General features: G+C 38.8%; 1 protein-coding gene across 1 annotated transcript in view; it reads right to left on the bottom strand.

Annotated features, from left to right (window-relative positions):
* LRBA (LPS responsive beige-like anchor protein) overlaps positions 1-19,766 on the bottom strand; it is a 746,337-nt gene that overhangs the window by 480,143 nt on the left and 246,428 nt on the right. Inside the window, exon 34 of the mRNA XM_052655100.1 lies at positions 5,317-5,381. Coding sequence (XP_052511060.1) covers positions 5,317-5,381 — 65 coding nt within the window. The remainder of the gene's footprint in view (positions 1-5,316; positions 5,382-19,766) is intronic.

Below are 19,766 nucleotides of genomic sequence, written 5' to 3'. Positions count from 1 at the left end.
TTCTGATACATGCTACAATGTGGGTAAAAGCACCAGGAATTATTACAAGAACAGTGTTGGAGAAAGTGACGCAAAAACTAAAATCAATGAGAAATAAATAGGAAACGCGTGGGGTGTGGAGAAAGGGACGACAGATGAGATGGTTGGATGGTAAGCTGACATGAGTTTGAGCAAGCTCCAGGAGTTGGTGATGGACAGGGAGGCCTGGCGTGCTGCAGTCCATGGGGTCTCAAAGAGTCAGACATGACTGAGTGACTGAACGAACTGAACTGATACACAGGCACCACTGATGAGGGATGTTAAGTGATACAGTCTACAAACAGGATTTAAAGCTTACCAAGATCCTCGTCTGACAGTTCCCTGAACCGCCTCTCCTCCTCCAGTCTTGTCTCCCATCCTACCTCAGCCGTTTATCGCATGGCCATAAGCCACAGCACATCGTTTCCAATAACTGAATGGCCTTGGTCTATCCGACCCCCTCTCTTCACTACTACCTCTCATGTTCAGAGCTCACTCATTCTACTTTCACAACTCTAACAGTCCTTAGAGTTCAATCTACCCATCCAATCATTTTCGTTATAGGCACTCTTCAGCCCTAGCTTAATAATTACAATCCTGTGGCCAGTGATCATAATCACCCTCTTGCATAGAAGTCTGACTCCCTTGTCCTTCTCACCCCCACATTCACTTGACAAAACCTAAACGCATTTAAGCCTCTCATTCTGCTTCCATATTTACCTCCCAGACTCTGCAACTACATGAAACATCTTCCCATATTACCATAAATGACCCACCATTTGTATACAAATTCACCCACTCTCTAACCTGCTTTAAAAAATCACTCCAGAAATTCTCACCTATCTCTTCTACATTGATTTCCCCACTGTTTTACCATAAAACTGTTCCCTTGCTCTCATTTTTCCAAAACCCTATTTCCTTTGACTCTATTCCCTCCCACTCCACTTTTTTCTCCCCTCTATAACAAAATTCCTCTAAAGAACTGTTTATACATATTCTAATAACTCCTCTTCTCTCATTCTCTTTTCTAAATCACTGCAAATAGGCTTTCTTCCACTCTCCCAAAACAGCTCCTGTCCAAATCAGAAGCAACTTCTGAGCCTCTGGTCAAATCTGTCATCACCTTACCACCTTAATGATGTCATCTAGTCTCAAGATATTAAATATCATCTATATGCTTATGACACCCAAGTTTAGGTCTCTAATCTGGAGAAATAATTAGCAACTAGTTAGCATCTCTCTCCTGGAGATGGAAATGCCAACCCACTCTAGTACTCTTGCCTGGAGAATGCCATGGACAGAGGAGCCTGGTGGGCTACAGTTCATGGGGTCACAAAGAGTTGGACACGACTGAGTGACTTTCACTTCACATTTAATATCTTTACCTGGATGTCTGTGTGCATGCAAAGTCAATTCAGTCATGCCTGACACTTTGCAACCCCATGGACTGCAGCCCGCCAGGCTCCTCTGTCCACGGGATTCTCCAGGCAAGAACACTGGAGTGGGTTGCCGTGCCCTCCTCCAGGGAATCTTCCCCAACCCAGGGATGGAACCCAGGTCTCTTAGGGTCCTGCACTGGCAGATTGGGCTTTATCACTAGCATCACCTGAGAAGCCCTCCTTGATGTCTACTAGAGATCTAAAAATCAGTATTGCCAAAACCAAACTCTTGATGTCCCCCAATAACTGCTTTATTAACAGATTTTATCATCCTGGTTGACAGAAACACCATCTTTTCAGCAGCAAAGGCCAAAAATGTTAAGAGTAATACTGGACTCCTAGTTTTCTCTCACAACCCACATCTGATCCATTAGTACTGAAACATCCTACTGGCTCTATCTTCAAAATATATTCATAGCGCTCCTACATTTTAGCTCTTCTACTGCTCCTGGTCTTCCCGTACATGCTCCTATGATTAACTCCTTCATTTCCTTCAAGCGGGGCTCGCACAAATGTCACTTTCTTGATGATCTATAATATAACCAATCTTTAAACTACAAACTAAACCTTCTATATTTCCTTCAAAAATTTCCCTCAACCTGCTTAACATTATCTTTTTCCAAACAACCTACCGCCTTTCATGTACTGTATAATCCATTACTTATTTTGTTTATTGTTTATAGCTTGTCAGTGACTGTTAAAAGTAAGATCTACACACACACACAAAAGAATCTTTAGCTGCTTTATTGTTGTATCCCAAGAATCAGGGACAATTATGATACACAGGCAGTGCATAATAAATACTGGCTGAATGAATAGATGAGGAAACAGAGGCTCACAGAAGGAATAGTACTTCCCAAATATCAAAGCTGGCACTTGAACCCAAAGCTAACATCAAAGCTAATACTATTAATCACAAGGCTATTCTGCCTTATCTATTAAATGTAACAATATCTTGCATAATTGAGGGCATTTACACTTAATAGAACCTAAACAAAACTGACTTTTATAACAAGTTTTTTTAAAAAAAAAAAAAAGAACTGGTGTTTTATCTATTAAATGTAACAATATCTTGCATAATTGAGGGCATTTACACTTAGTAGAACCTAAACAAAATTGACTTTTATAACAAGTCTTTTTTAAAAAAAAAAAAAAGAACTGGTGTTAATCAGCGTTTGGCATTAAGTAGAGTAAATACATCGGAGAAGGCCATGGCACCCCACTCCAGTACTCTTGCCTGGAGAATCCCATGGATGGAGGAGCCTGGTGGGCTGCAGTCTATGGGGTCGCACAGAGTCAGACACGACTGAAGCGACTTAGCAGCAGCAGCAGAGTAAATACATATTCGATCAACAGCACTCACTGTCTCTTTATATATATATACACAATTAAAGCCTCTAATACCTCAGTGTTGAAATTCAGCCACAGAGCTCTTTTTCTTGGTGAGTAAGCACTTTGAAATTTTTGTTAAAAGTGAGACTAAATTAGTCATTCACTCATTGAGAAATAGTATTGATTTCCCAACACTTGCCAGACTCCAGACTACAATTAGTTCTGCTTCTCACATAGATCACTGTAATAGTTTTGTTATTGTACCTCATTTCAATCAGGTCTCCTTTCCTTCAACCCATCCTCAGATCACTGCTAGTTATTTTTTCAAAATCCAAGTATTACAATCATACTTTTCTAAAAACCTTTCACAGCTTCCCATTGCCTTTAGATGAAAGTTCAAATACACCACATTAGATGTTTTATGATCCAGATGACCAACTCACACACAACTCACAATTCACACAACCACACATAGCATCCCACATCACAGCATCTTCAGATATTATATTCCTTTTATTAAGAATGATTTTCACACATGTCCTCTCCAATTTACCCATAATCCCCTCTTTTCCAAAGTCTATTTTACTAACGCAACTCATCCTTGAAAATATATCTCAGGAATCATGTTTCCTAGGGAGGTTTTACCTAACTCTTCAATATTAAACCATGAAGTCTTTCCCTTTATTCTCATTCCTACCTTCTAGCACAGAATTTAGCACATGGTTGCAGGTTTATTTATCTGTATTCAGTACTAATCTGTGAGCACCTATAATTATTTGATAAGTAGAATAATCTTAGTAGCATTCAATATAAAATAAACAGTTCCTTTTTTTTTTTAACTTGCACTTATTTTTACAACATTTATTCCCAGGCCATAAGTTTTTGTTTCTTCAGTTTCTTCTGGGATATCTTTCCTTCTGTGCAACCTCCTCCTCTGGTTTACGAACAATCTGTTCTTTTTCAGTAAGGAACAACTCAGTGTGGCAAGGAGTGCTCATGTAGGGGTTGATCCGACCATGAGCTCTGTAAGTCCTGCGCAGCACCTTGGGGGCTCTGTTCACCGGGATATGCTCAATGACCAGAGAATCTACATCTAAGCCCTTAAGCTCAGTATTACTCTCCGCATTTTTGAGCACGTGCAGTAAAAATTCAGCACACTTTTTGAGCTACCGACCCTGCATCCAGCCCCGCTGTTTGGCCTGCACCGTTGAAAGGGTGGAATGGCACACACTGCTTCCTTAAAGTGGCGCCCTTCAGATACTTGGTGGCTTTTCAGATATGCATACCCTTTACGGCCTGGGCAGTTTCACGAGCGTTCTTAAAATGAACATGAAGATTTGAACCTCTTGATTTGCATGTGGGGTTTTCTGGGTCGACTGAATAGTGCCCCATTTTTAGAGGTCACCTCAGCCCACTTAATAAAAAAGGAACAGTTCCCTTTTTTATAACATTAACGAGACAGAGGCTGAATTCCCAGCTCCTACTTCAAAATTTTCCTGTAAGTGATGGTGTCAGTTTCTCAGTATTAGCCAGAACAGTATAAGGAAACATTCGTAAACAATAATTATGTTCAGAATGCTATTTCCAATAGCAGTCAATCATACCTTTTAATCTATAGTCTGGGTCTTCAGTTCAACTAATCTAAAACCAGGCTTCCCCGGTGGCTCAGCTGGTAAAGAATCAGCCTGCAATGTGGGAGACCTGGGTTCAATCTCTTAGTTGGGAATATCCCCTGGAGAAGGGAATGGCTACCCACTTCAGTATTCTGGCCTGGAGAATTCCATGCACTGTATAATCCAAGAGCAGATGCCACAAAACAGACACAATGTACTCCACTCATCATTTCTCCATTTTTACCTTTTAATTTTCTCACCTTCTTAAATCTATTTTCACCATTGTATCTTTCTTTTTATATCTGTACTTCATTTTTTTTCCTTATTACTGAATTTTCTTTCCTTGAATAATTCTTCCCTTATACCCAAGCCATGACATGAGATAATATAGACATGTTAGTCTTATTATTGCTCTAAAATATAATAGAATTTGAGAAAGTCTGAAAAATATGTGTTTTCCTTATATCTGCTAATAGAACCATCAGTTTACTTTTGCCAAACTCAGCCTTACTTATTGAAAAATAAAGAACAGACTTTACCATGAAGCACAGAACCATGAAGATAACAATAAAATGATTAAATACTGAAGTATTTATAATAATTAATATCTAACTGACTCAGACGGTAAAGCGTCTGCCTGCAATGTGGGAGACCCAGGTTCGATTCCTGGGTCGGGAAGATCCCCTGGAGAAGGAAATGGCAATCCACTCCAGCACTCTTGCCTGGAAAATCCCATGGACGGAGGAGCCTGATAGGCTACAGTCGCAAAGAGTGGGACACGACTGAGCGACTTCACTTTCATTTTCTAACTCACTATATTACTGTCTGTAAAATCAATACCAAAAATATCAGTTCAAACAGCAAAAAAGAACAAGATTCTAAAGTAAAATATAAATGGATATAAAATAGATTACCTTCCTTCATTGACAAGTTCAATAAAAGCAAGGCCTGCATTCTTCTGAATAGAATTCTGCCACTCCTAAAAAAAAATAGTAGACAATAGCTGAACAAATTTCACTTAGGTTATTTCTTTAAAACAACAATTATAAAAAACATCACCCATATCAATTACATACTTTGGCTCTTCGTGGAAAAGTTTTGTTAAACATGCTCTCTACCTAGCAGCCCCATGAACACATAAATAGTTGACATTAAAATGGAAACAAAACGAGTCAGCAACAATTAGATTCTAGATAACTAAATGAGCCTACCTATATATATCTTGCCCTTTTAGTTCTATACCATGATATCCTAGTAATTTCACTGAAATAGTTTGAAAGAAGGCAGCAAAGATGACCAAGGACAAAGGTTTTGGTTTTGTTTCCTTAAGAAAGAAAAGAGGGGAAGATGGAATTAAGTAGCTCCATAAACTTAATAAACAGCACATGTCCTACAAAATTTGATGACTAAAGATTGAGAAAGGGACAAGAAAAATCAATGAATTTGGCTAGATCACTTTTAAAATGGAAAACCAAAAGTCACTAGCCTATGAATTAGCAAATGATGGTGTAAATTTATTAACATACTCTTTATGAGTAAGTCACCCATTAAAAAGCCATAGAAAGAAATCAACCAATAGAGTATGTAGGGGACAAAATGTTTAATCCTTATCTCAAAACAGATATAAAATAAGCAACAATCCAATAGGACTGGGGCCACATAAACTGAAATAAAGCCAGATTTGAGAAATGCCAGTGCATGCATGCATGTGAGCATGTTTTTAAAAACAGCTAGACATATATAATCCTTTTGTTTCTGAAAACTAAGGAGCCTTATAGTCCACCTACATAATATTACTCAACTAATCTTTTTTTGTTCTTTTATAAATGCCAAAACAAGACACCCTGGGACCTTAGCACTGTTACCACAACCAGTGTTCACATTTTCTGAATCTAATACCTTTAAGGGTTTTTAACACTATGTAATTTCATATCCTATATTATTCCAAATTCTAATTTTTCTAAACTTCATCCTGTCTCATCTACTTTCTCATTTTTATCCCCAATTTTGTATTACTTTAAGTTTTGAAAAACCTGAGCTTGCTCTCAGAACTGAAATGGCTGTTTGCCATAATTTTGTTACAGAGATCTACTTCATGAATAGTGTAAGCAAGAAGATACCCACAGAACATATACAGCAGATAAGAACTAGATATAAAGGCATTTAGACATTTGAGGACAGTAATGGGCTAAGACTAAGAAAGAAGATAAAGCAGTGTGTTGTTGAGGAAAGAGCAGGAAATGTACTGTGTTCTTAAGGAACAAGAAGTCATGAGATTTATGCTCTCAAATCAACTAGGACATTAACAGGCTATGTCCACAGAAAGATCACTCTACATTTGTAGGTCTTTGATACTCTTTCAAAAATTTTTGAGGCTATATTATTCTATGATTCAGTAACTTACAAACACCTACAAATTAGTGGCTCATAATTCCACAATATATACTCTTAAAATTCACTACTGCAGCCTACTGAAACAACAAAATAAACATCTTTATTTCACTGAGGTAAACCAAGTGAAGGATAAACAGAATACCCATCTAACTTAAAATCTTTTTCTTTCCAGCAAAATGAAGTAAACAGTTAGTACAAAGGAAAGCAACCGAACCCCAAGAAGAAATAAATCTCTGGGAGAAGAAGATGTGTGAGACCCTCCACTCTTCTCAGAAACAGGGAGAAGAGAGAAAAAAACAGAAACTGCAGGTAAGTTTTTGACCCTGGCCCGGAAACCCACACCTCACTTCCGAGCCTGAGCACAGGGCGGCACCAAGGCTCGAGGAGCGGACTAAAGCTAGGAACGCGCAGGGAGAGCAGACGGACAGACCAAATGGTGGGTGGACTTAAACAGCCGCAGAGGAACTCATGCCCTCGGAAAACGCGGAAAATTACAGGAAGATGTACAAGCAGCTGAGGCTCTGAGGGGAAGAGGGAAACACGGCTGTGACGTCTGCTGATAGACAGCAGGGAATCAGAAGGGATGGCAATGCCTTAAGGGACGCGCCTGTCAAGAACAGAAGCACATGCTCCCTCCTCAGCTCTTACACCCAGCAGAGCACTCGCAGCAACCACGTGAAAATCTGACACAGCACCTGAGTATACGGAGGTAAAATCTTAAATTAACTGCATTTTCCTATACATCATTTACTTGAGAGAAAAATTTCAAAAAGGAAGCTAAATATACTGAAAAAAAAATAGGTACTCTTCTTCCTAGAAAAAAAGGAATTAGGAAGAAAGGCAAGAGATTACCCCATATATAATTCTCTAGACCAGACATTTTTTTTTAAAAAGTATCTATCACTTTCCTCAAATCTGTTTTGTCTGATTTAAAACTGCAACAGGTAGGGATTTTTGTAAGTCATACAAAACTCCAACTCCACATGAAAAAAATAGGTACAGTGGAGAGACTCAAATTTTCAGCATATAGGTAACCATCGTTTTATTTACACTTACGTAATACAGATCGACTTTTACTTATAACGTAAAAGCAGAAAGTGTCTCATTCAAATGTCACAAAGATTTCAAACAGCATGGTTAGGTCCAATAGAAAACTAGTTCAAGTTAGTATAACCATAAAAAATTATCGTTTAAAAAATTTATGACCTCAAGTATGTCAAACTATTTTTTTTCCTTTTAAATTAGAAACAAATTAGACATGAGGATACACACAGAACTGGAAGAGTCCAATTTTTCTTACAAAAGCTCAGAAACATATTTATGACTGCTAATACATTTGGATTCTTGTTTTCCCAATCATCATCTATAAACTCCTATTAGTTTACTTGTATAAAGGGCTATCTATTCACCTGGAATAAAACTTTTCCAACAACTGAAAAAATTTAGACAAAATGAGAAATGAAGGAAAATACAAATTCTTATCTACACTTTGAGTAGTTATAAAACCTCACAATTCTCAAAGATATCAGAATTTTAATTTGTTTATAATTCACTCAATTATAAATTATCTAACACTTAATAAACTATGACACACCAGGTACATAAATACATACTGATAGGAACTCGTAACTCAGGTAAAAAAAACCTGCAGCCCATAAGAAAAAGAAAATTAAAAAAAAAAAAAAATAAACCCAGGTGATAGTCAAAGCCAACAAATTTTCTCCATACTAAAACACCATCAACAATCTGAAAACCGAAAAGAAGATTCATGCTCTCCTAAAGCATTTTTCTCCACTTCTAACACAATTATTAAAGAAGGTGTTAGTCAAAACAATTTCATAAACCACAGCTCAATATAACTTTTAGTGAGCTTTAACAGCTGAAAGAAAAGCTTAATGGTTATCGTCTTTCATGATCATTTCAATATTTCATCATAATATTTATAATTACATAGTGATGTAAAATGCACCATACATTTAAAGGTCTTGGTTATTCTTCTCCCAGAGGTATTGATGAAAAACATGTTAAAAGCCTCAAATCCAACCACTAATGCAACTAAGTAATTTTAAAACACATTTCAGCACTTTGGAGAGGAAGGACTCAAAACACAACGGAGTCAATAATTTCATGCCTGTTCTAAGCTGTATTTAATTGACTATCACTTCCTAGGGCCACAACTGGTGACTAGTCAATTTTTACTAAAATATACTCTTAGCTTAGTAATGCTCTTAGTCATACAATAGCAACGACAACAGGATAATGTATATTAGCGAAATCTACTCAACAGAGTTACACCTATTCTCAAACATGCGTTTTCGGTGGTAAAAGTCTACCAAACGGGATGGGGAATAAAAGACTCCATTAACTAAACTACTTCTGTGACTCCCTAACATTAACAAATAAATACAGGAAAGGGCACCAATAAATGTGCCATAATTTATAATATTATTTTAATATAACTAAATTCCTGAAAGTGAACTTAACAGTTTCCTATAAATTTGAGAACCTCCTACAATATATTTTAGTGTCTTGAACACAGCACATGAATTTGCCTAAATTCTAAATGTCTAACTGCCAAACATTAGCATGTTCTAAAGCAACTAAAATCAGGACTACAGATCAATAAGATCAACTACATATACTTCATGATACAATCTTTTCTGGTCAAACCATCAACATTGACACTAAATGTAGTATCAAATTTTTATTCTAGTGGGCTAGAAAATCACCGAACTATCTTTTACTCTTAAAATAAAAAAGGTATAAAATGAGAGCCTTTGGTTAAACAGAGGAAAAAATAAGGACAAAGACAATGAAGAGGGGACAACAGTAACGAGAAACAGCAAAGAGGGAGAACAAGACGGGGGAGGAGGAGGTGGACGCGGAGTACATCTCTCTCCACGGATACATCAGGAACACACCTTCAGACACAGAAGTGCACGCAGAACACCAGCTGAGAGCCGACAGGAGGACCTGACCGGTGGAAAACAACATGCAGAACCACACAGAACTTGGTAGGACGAAGGAACTAGGGGGAAAAACAGGAGTGTTAGGACTGGACCTGCCCTCAGTGGGTGGGGAAACTGAAGCAGGGGTCTGATCCCCACATCGGGGCAACTGTCTGAGACAGAGGAGAAACATTCAAGGCTGAGAGTGAAACAGCATCTGTGGCAGCCTAAATGTAATGAGAATCAGACAGGCCTTGCAGCCATACATACCACGGACAGGAACACTAGTCTCATGGAAGGTGCAGTGGCTGGGAGCTGGGGTTAAGGGATTATGAAGCAATCCCAGGGAGAGGGCTGCTGTTGACTGCGGAGAGACGGATTGAGAGGATGTCAGGGAGGAGATTGTGGTGGGAAATGCTGGTGGAGGAAAGCAGGCAGCCATGGAAGCAAGGCCATACTGCTGAGTAACGCTAGCGGGTGGAGCCGTCACCATAGCCTCTCTCCCCACAGGCCAGCATGGGCAGCTGAACAATAGAGAGGCTGGTCCATCAAGTGCCTGACGTACTGAACAACAGAGCAGGACCCAGCCAGGGTGCATCTTTCAGCGACTGACGCACCAAAATACAGAGTAGGACCCACCCAGGGTGCCCCTTTAAGTGCCTGATGCGCCAATCTTCAGAGCAGGACCCCAGTTGGGGGGGGGGGGGGGGGCCTCTATGTGCCTGACAAGCCAAACAACAGAGAAGGACCCCAGGCAAAGGAGCCCTCTAAGTACCTGAACGGGTGAAGCTACTGGGAACGACTGGCTAAAGGGGCCCTCTGATCACCAGGTACAAGAGGCTCAAAAAAAGACTGCTGCTGCTGCTAAGTCACTTCAGTCATGTTCGACTCTGTGCGACCCCAGAGATGGCAGCCCCCCAGGCTCCCCCATCCCTGGGATTCTCCAAGCAAGAACACTGGAGTGGGTTGCCATTTCCTTCTCCAATGCATGAAAGTAAAAAGTGAAAGTGAAGTCACTCAGCCGTGTCCGACTCTTAGCAACCGCATGGACTGCAGCCTACCAGGCTCCTCTGTCCCTGGGATTTCCCAGGCAAGAGTACCGGAGTGGGGTGCCATTGCCTTCTCCGAAAAAAGACTCTGCTAGGGCCATAACTCCTGAGGCAGAGGCAGTCCATGTCCCTGCACACATGGCACCGCCACGGTCCCCGCAAGCCAGGCAGCTGCAACACCTTCACTCTCAATTCTCACTGGGGCAGAGCTACCACAGGCAAAAATAGCCTCATGTCTATCCACACAGAGTCGCTTTGGTTGTGTCTGACTCTTTGCGACCCTGTAGATTGTGGCCTGCCAGGCTTCTCTGTCAGAGAGCAGGTTTTCTCCAGGCAAGAATACTGGAGCATACTGGCCTATACTGGTTGCCATCCCCTTCTAGAGCTCTGTATTTCCTGCTACCCTAGCGGCCAACCTCCCTGAGTATCTGGTGCTGCCAGAACCCCTGTGACCCCAAGCAGCTGCACCACCTCCACACCTGGCCCTCACGGAAGGTAAACCCAAGCCCTCCAGGGCAGCCTCAGAAGCTAAACCCCAGGAGACAACCGACATGTAGAGGTGGAAATAAAACCACAACTGAAACCCAGGGGCAGTGTAAGGAAGAAGACCCAAACCTCCCCACCAGCTGCACAAGCTGCAGATTAAATCCACATGATCAACTAAGCAGACTCTGTGTCTATAGAAAATTAAAAAGGCCATTGAGAGCTCCCACAAAGAAAACGCACTAGCTCTGATAGCTCTGGGCATTAGAGGCAAGAACACACAGGGGTAGGACCAGATTAGAATCTGAGCTGCCCCCACAGCAGGTCCAGAGATCAGCACAGTGCTGGAGGGCATCCTAGGGAGGTGAGGTGGACTGACTCCCAGCGAGGGAAAGGACTATCACAGCAGTGACTCAAGAAAAACATTGATTATTCTTATTTTTTAACTTGTTCTGCAGATTCTTTTGGATTTTTTTTTCTTTTTTTCCCCCCTCTTGTTGCAGCTGTTGATTTTATTGGCACTAAGAAATCCAATTAAGCCTTTGAGCTTTTTTTTTTCCTCAGTCACATTTTTTATTGTTGTCATAAACCTCTGCTTCTACACTGGGCTTTTGCAGTTCTGTAGAGTTTTCTTCTTTTTTTAATTTTTAATTTTTTAAACCTATTATTATTTTTTCTATTTATTCCTTTGCTTGCTTTTCCTACAATTCTTTTCCCCTTCCAGTTAATGTTTATCATATATAAACCTTCTTTATCTACCTCTATTTAACTTGGCCTATATATTCTTTCTTTTCTTTCTCTCCTTTCCTCTCAACATATTTGTTCGTTTTATTTTCATGCTTTATTCCTCAGTTGGCACCTTGCTTTAGTTTTGTTTTCCAGTTTGTGCTTCAATGAGTTTTGTTCTGGTACATACAATTTTTGGTTTTCTTCATTCACCAGGTAAATCTACTGTACTTTATTTTTGTTGGACTGTTTCGATTTTGCTTATGAGAGTATATGTAAATGTGTATATTCAGTCACACTTTTGACTGTTGTTAGAAACCTCTGCCTCTACATTAGGATACTACGGTTCTTGGAGTTTTCGTTTTTTCTTCGGTCTTCTGTATTTTTTTCTTTTTTAAAATTTTAATTTTTAAAAATCTATTACTTTTGTCTACATTTATTCCTTTGTTTGCCTTTCCTACTGTTCCTTTCACCTTGCAGTTAATCTTTAATGTATATGAATCTTCTTCATCTACATCTATTCTTTCCTTTCCTCTCAACATATTTGTTTGTTTTCATTTTTTATTCCCCATTTGCCATCTTGGTTTAGTTTTGTTTTCCAGTTTGTGCTTAACTTAGTTTTGTTCTTAACTGGGACATACAATTTTTTATTTCCTTTGTTCACCAGTCAATCTACTGTACTTTATTTTTGGACTGTTTTGACTTTGCTCAAGGGTGTATATATATGTGTAATTATTATTTGCCTGATTTTGTCTCTGCCATTTGTCTGGGGTTCATCATTGGTTTCTCATTGCTGGATATTTGCTTTAATCTCACTAAATGCCATAATAAACTACTTGTGGAATCTTCATTCCTGACCAGAGATTAAGACCTGAGCCTTTGGAATGGGAACACTGTCTTTAAGACCCTAGATTACCAGAGAACTAACCGTAGGGACTATCAAATAGTGAGAACTCACACAAAGGAAACCACCTGAATATAAGATCCAGTATCACCCAACCACCAGTAGCACCCTGTGCAGGATGCCTCATCTAGACAACAACCACAAAAAGAGACATATAGACTGAAAGTGAGAGGGTGGAAAAATATATTCCATGCAAATAAGAAGCAAAAGAGAGCTGGAATAGTAATCTTCATGTCAGACAAAATAGACGTTAAAATAAAGATAAGGAAGGACACTACATAACGGTCAAGGGATCAGTCCAAGAGGAAGACGTAACAATCGCAAATATCTATGCACCCAACATAGGAGCACCTCAATACATAAGACAATCACTAACAGACATACAAGGACAAACTAACAGTAACACAATAATAGTAGGAGACTTTAACGCCCCACTCCCACCAACGGACAGATAATCAAAACACAAAATTAATAAGGAAACACAAGTCTTAAATAACAGATGAGATGGATCTCACTGATATCTTCAAGACATTCCATCCAAATGGAGAACAATACACCTTCTTCTCAAGTGCACATGGAACATTCTCCAGGATAGACCACATTTTGGGTCACAAATCAAACCTCAGTAAATTTAAGAAAATTGAAATCATATCAAGCATCTTCTCCAACCACAATGCCATCAGACTAGATATCAATAACAAGAAAAAAACTGTAAGAAACACAAACACATGGAGATTAAACAACACATATCTAAAAAATCAACAGGATACTGAAGAAATCAAAAGGGAAATAAAAAAATTTCTAGAAACAAATGACAATGAAAACAGGACACTTCAAAACCTATGGGATGCAGCAAAAGCAGTTCTAAGGGGGAAGTTTATAGCAATACAACCCTACCTCAAGAAACAAGAAAAACATCGAATAAACAACCCAACTTTATATCTAAAACAACTGGAAAAAGGAGAACAAAAAATTTCAAAAATTAGTAGAAGGAAAAAAATCATAAAGATCTAATCAGAAATAAATGAAAAAGAAATTAAAGAAACAATAGTAAAGATTAATAAAAATAAAAGCTGGTTCTTTGAGAAGTTAAAAAAAAACTGACAGACCTTTAGCCAGACTCATCAAGAAAAAAAGAGAAGAATCAAATCAACAAAATTAGAAATGAAAAACAAGAGGTTACAGGAGACAATGCAGAAATACAACGGATTACAAGAAACGATTACGAAGAACTATATGGCAACAAAACAGATAACCTGGAAGAAATGGACAAATTCTTAGAAAAGTTCACTCTTCGAGACTGAACCAGGAAGAAGCAGAAACTATGAACAACCAGATACAAGCACTGAAATTGAAGCTGTGATTAAAAAAAATCTCCCAAAAAACAAAAGCCCAAGACCAGATGGCTTCACAGGAGAATTTTATCAAACATTTAGAGAAGAGCTAAGGCCTATCTTTCTAAAATTCTTTCAAAAAGTTGCAGAAGAAGAAACACTTTCAAATTCATTGTATGCCCCCGCGATCACCCTGATACCAAAATCAGACAAACACAACACAAAAAAGACTACCAGTCAATATCACTGATGAACATAGATGAAAAAATCCTCAAGAAAATTTTAGCAAACAAAATTCAGAAACACATCAAAAAGCTCACACACCATGATCAAGCTGGGTTTATACTAGGGATGCAAGGATTCATGAATGTATGCAAATCGATCAATGTGATACACCATATTAACAAATTGAAAGATAAAAACCATATGATAATCTCAATAGTTGTAGAAAAAGGCCTTCACAAAATTCAACACCCATTTATGATAAAAACTCTCCAGAAAGCAGGCACAGAAGGAGCCTACCTCAACACAGTAAAGGCCATATATGATAAACCTATAGCAAACATTATTCTCAATGGTGAAAAACTGAAAGTATTCCCCCTAAAAATCAGGAACAAGACAAGGGTCTACACTTTTGCCACTATTATTCAACACAGTTGAATAAACTGAATTTGAAGAAAGTGGAGAAAATCACTAGACCATTCAGGTATGACCTAAATCAAATCCCTTATGACTATACAGTGGAAGTGAGAAATATATTTAAGGGACTAGATTTGATACAGAGTGCCTCATGAACTATAGATGGAGGTTCATGACATTGTACGGAAGACAGGAATCAAGACCATCCCCATGGAAAAGAAATGCAAAAAAGCAAATGGCTGTCTGAGGAGGCCTTACAAATAGCTGTGAAAAGAAGGGAAGCGAAAAGCAAAGGAGAAAAGGAAAGATATACCCATCTGAATGCAGAGTTCCAAAGAATAGCAAGAAGAGATAAGAAAGCCTTCTTCAGCGATCAATGCAAAGAAATCGAGGAAAACAACAGAATGGGAAAGACTAGAGATCTCTTCAAGAAAATTAGAGATAACAAGGGAACATTTTATGCAAAGATAGGCTCGATAAAGGAAAGAAATGGTAGGGACCTAACAGAAGCAGAAGATATTAAAAAGAGGTGGCAAGAATACACAGAACAACTATACAAAACAGATCTTCACAACCCAGATAACCACGATGGGGTGATCACCCACCTAGAGTCAGACATTTTGAAATGTGAAGTCAAGTGGGCTTTAGAAAGCATCACTACAAACAAAGCTAGTGGAGGTGATGGAATTCCAGTTGAGCTATTTCAAATCCTGAAGGATGATGCTGTGAAAGTGCTGTACTCAATATGCCAGCAAATTTGGAAAACTCAGTAGTGGCCACAGGACTGGAAAAGGTCAGTTTTCATTCCAATCCCAAAGAAAGGCAATGCCAAAGAATGCTCAAACTACCACACAATTGCACTCATCTCACACGCTAGTCAAGTAATGCTTATAATTCTCCAAGCCAGGCTTCAGCAATACATGAACCATGAACTTCCAGATATTCAAGCTGGTTTTAGAAAAGGCAGAGGAACCAGAGATCAAATTGCCAACATCCACTGGATCATCAAGAAAGCAAGAGAGTTCCAAAAAAAAATCTTTTTCTGCTTTATTGACTACACCAAAGCCTCTGACTGTGTGGATTACAATAAATTGTGGAAAATTCTGAAAGAGATGGGAATCCCAGACCACCTGACCTGCCTCTTGAGAAATCTGTATGCAGGTCAGGAAGCAACAGTTAGAACTGGACATGGAACAACAGACTGGTTCCAAATAGGAAAAGGAGTACGTCAAGGCTGTATATTGTCACCCTGCTTATTTAACTTATATGCAGAGTACATCATGAGAAATGCTGGGCTGGAAGAAGCACAAGCTGGAATCAAGATTGCCAGGAAAAATATCAATAACCTCAGATATGCAGATGACACCACCCTTATGGCAGAAATTGAAGAACTAAAGAGCCTCTTGATGAAAATGAAAGAGGAGAGTGAAAAAGTGGGCTCAAAGCTCAACATTCAGAAAACGAAGATTATGGCATCTGGTCCCATCACTTCATGGGAAACAGATGGGGAAACAGTGGAACCCTTGTCAGACTTTATTTTTTGGGCTCCAAAATCACTGCAGATGATGACTGCAGCCATGAAATTAAAAGACGCTTACTCCTCGGAATGAAAGTTATGACCAACCTATACAGCATATTAAAAAGCAGAGGCATTACTTTGCCAACAAAGCTCCATCTAGTCAAAGCTATGGTTTTTCCAGTGATAAGGTATGGATGTGAGAGTTGGACTGTAAAGAAAGCTGAGCACCGAAGAATTGATGCTTTTGAACTGTGGTGTTGGAGAAGACTCTTGCGAGTCCCTTGGACTGCAAGGAGATCAAACCCATCAATCCTAAAGGAGATCAGTCCTGGATGTTCATTGGAAGGACTGATGTTGAAGTTGAAAACTCCAATACTTTGGCCACCTGATTCGAAGGCCTGAATCACTGGAAAAGGCCCTGATGCTGGGAAAGATTGAGGGCAGGAGGAGAAGGGGATGACAGAGGATGAGATGGTTGGATGGCATCGCCAACTCGATGGACATAGGTTTGGGTGGACTCCGGGAGTTGATGATGGACAGGGAGGCCTGGTGTGCTGCTGTTCATGGGGTCGCAGAGAGTCGGACATGACTGAGCAACTGAACTGAACTGAATTGAGTTCTGGAAGTCCTAGCTACAGCCATCAGAAAAGAAAAATAAAAGAAACCCAGATCAGAATAGAAGTAAAGCTCTGTTTGCAGATGATGTGATTCTGTACATAGAAAACCCTGAAGATAGTATCAGAAAATTACTAGAGCTAATCAGTGAGTTTAGCAAAGTTGCAGCCTACAAAATCAATACACAGATATCACTTGTTTTTCTATATACTAGCTATGAAAAATCAGAAAGAGAAATTAAGGAATCAATCCCATTCACCATTGCAACAAAAAGAATTAGATATCTAGGAATAAACTTACCTAAGGGGACAAAAGAACTGTACACAGAAAATTATAAGATACTAATGAAGGAAATCGAAGACGACATAAACAGACGGAGAGATATTCCATGTTCCTGGGTAGAAAGAATCGATACTATGAAAATGACTATACTACCAAATGCAATCTACAGATTCAATATGATCCCTATCAAATTACCAATAGGCATTTTTCACAGAACTAGAACAAAGAATTTCACAATTCATATGGAAACACAAAAGACCCCAAATAGCCAAAGCAGTCTTGAGAAAGAAGACTGGAGCTGGAGGAATCAATCTTACTGACTTCAGATTATAGGAAAAGCTACAGTCATCAAGGCAGTATGGTACTGGCACAAAAACAGAAATATAGACCAGTGGAACAAGATAGAAAGCCCAAAAATAAACCCATGTACCTATGGGTACCTTATTTTTGACAAAGGATGCAAGAATATACAATGGGGCAAAGATAGCCTCTTCAATAAATGGTGCTGGGAAAACTGGACAGCTACATGTAAAAGAATGAAATTAGAACACTTCCTAACACCATACACAAAGATAAACTCAAAATGGATTAAAAACTTAAATGTAAAACCAGAAAATATAAAACTGTTAGAGGAAAACATAGGCAGAACACTCGATGACATAAATCAAAGCAAGATCCTCTATGACCCACCTCCTAGAGTAATGGAAATAAAAACAAAAGTAAACAAGTGGCACCTGATTAAACTTAAAAGCTTTTGCACAGCAAAGGAAACAACAAGCAAGGTGAAAAGACAACCCACAGAGTGGGAGAAAATAATAGCAAATGAAACAACTAACAAACGATTAATTTCCAAAATATACAATCAGCTCATACAACTTAATACCGGAATAACAAACAACCTAATCAAAAAGTGAGGGAAAGACCTAAACAGACATTTCTCCAAAGAAGACATACAGATGCCTAACAAACAAATGAAAAGATGCTCAACATTGCTCATTATTAGAGAAACGCAAATCAAAACTACAATGAGATATCACCTCACACCGGTAGAATGGCCCTTATCAAAAAGTCTGGGAACAATAAATGCTGGAAAAGGTGTGCAGAAAAGGGAATGCTCTTGCACTGTTGGCGGAAATGTAAATTGATACAGCCACTATGGAAGACAATAGGGAGATTCCTTAAAGAACTAAATAAAACCACCATATGACTCAGCAATCCCACTCCTAGGTACATACCCTGAGGTAACCAAAATTGAAAGAGACACATGTATCCCATTGTTCACTGCAGCACTGTTTACAATAGCTAGAGCATGGAAGCAACCTAGATGCCCGTCAACAGATGAATGGATAGAGAAGTGGTGGTACATATACACAATGCAATAGTACTCAGCCATAAAAAGGAACGCATTTGAGTCAGTTCTGATGAGATGGATGAGCCTAGAACCTATTATACAGAGTGAAGCGAGTCAGAAAGAAAAAGAGAAATACCGTATTCTAATGCATATATACAGAATCTAGAAAAATAGTACTGGAGAATGTATTTACAGGGAAACAGTGGAAAAACAGGCATAGAGAACAGATTTATGGACATGGAGAGAGGGGAGGAGAAGGTGAGATGCATGGAAAGACTAACATGGAAACCTACATTACCATACATAAAATAGATAGCCAGCAGGAATTTGCTGTATGGCTCAGGAAACTCAAACAGGGGCTCTGTATCAACCTAGAGGGTGGGGTGGGGAGGGAGATGGGAGGAGGTTCAAAAGAGAGGGGATATATGTATACCTATGGCTGGTTCATGTTGAGGTTTGACAGAAAACAGCAAAACTCTGTAAAGCAATTATCCTTCAACAAAAAATAAATTAATTTTTAAAAGAAAGAAAAAAAGAAACAGTAAAATAAAAATTTCCCTATAGTCTGGAGGGAAATAAATTGAAGCAGCAGACAAATGCTTGTTGTAGAACCCCTAGAAAAGACAAGAACTGACGCACTGATTATATATAAGGATGGTTGAGGGGCAGGAATGAAAAGAGTTTAAATGAATAAAAGCTGGTATTAAAAAAACACCATCTGAACTTCTCTCCCCATACTGCTGGCCATCCCCACCATGCTAAACGACTGGAAGTTTGCTTTCCAGAGGAATAAACTTCTGAACACTTTAAAAAACCTTACTGTAAAAAACAAAATAACTTCAAAGTATGCTTACCAAACCATGAGATACCAAGCAATATTAGAGAAGTGTTCCCTGAGAAAAATGAGAACCCATGATTAAATTTAAGGTTCATTCATCACTAGCAGACAACTCATACATACGCACGCAGACATTTGTGCAACACACTTAAATATGAGCACAAGCAGTCAACAGTGATTAGAGGAAAGACTTATATGAATGACAGACACCAAAGAGACAAGCAGGGGAAAAAATTACTCTTAATTATTAATAATAGACAATATTAATTAATAGACATTAAT

The sequence above is a fragment of the Budorcas taxicolor genome, chromosome 17 (genome assembly GCF_023091745.1).
Source record: "Budorcas taxicolor isolate Tak-1 chromosome 17, Takin1.1, whole genome shotgun sequence".
Taxonomy (NCBI): domain Eukaryota; kingdom Metazoa; phylum Chordata; class Mammalia; order Artiodactyla; family Bovidae; genus Budorcas; species Budorcas taxicolor.
This window is presented reverse-complemented; position numbering and strand designations above follow the sequence as displayed.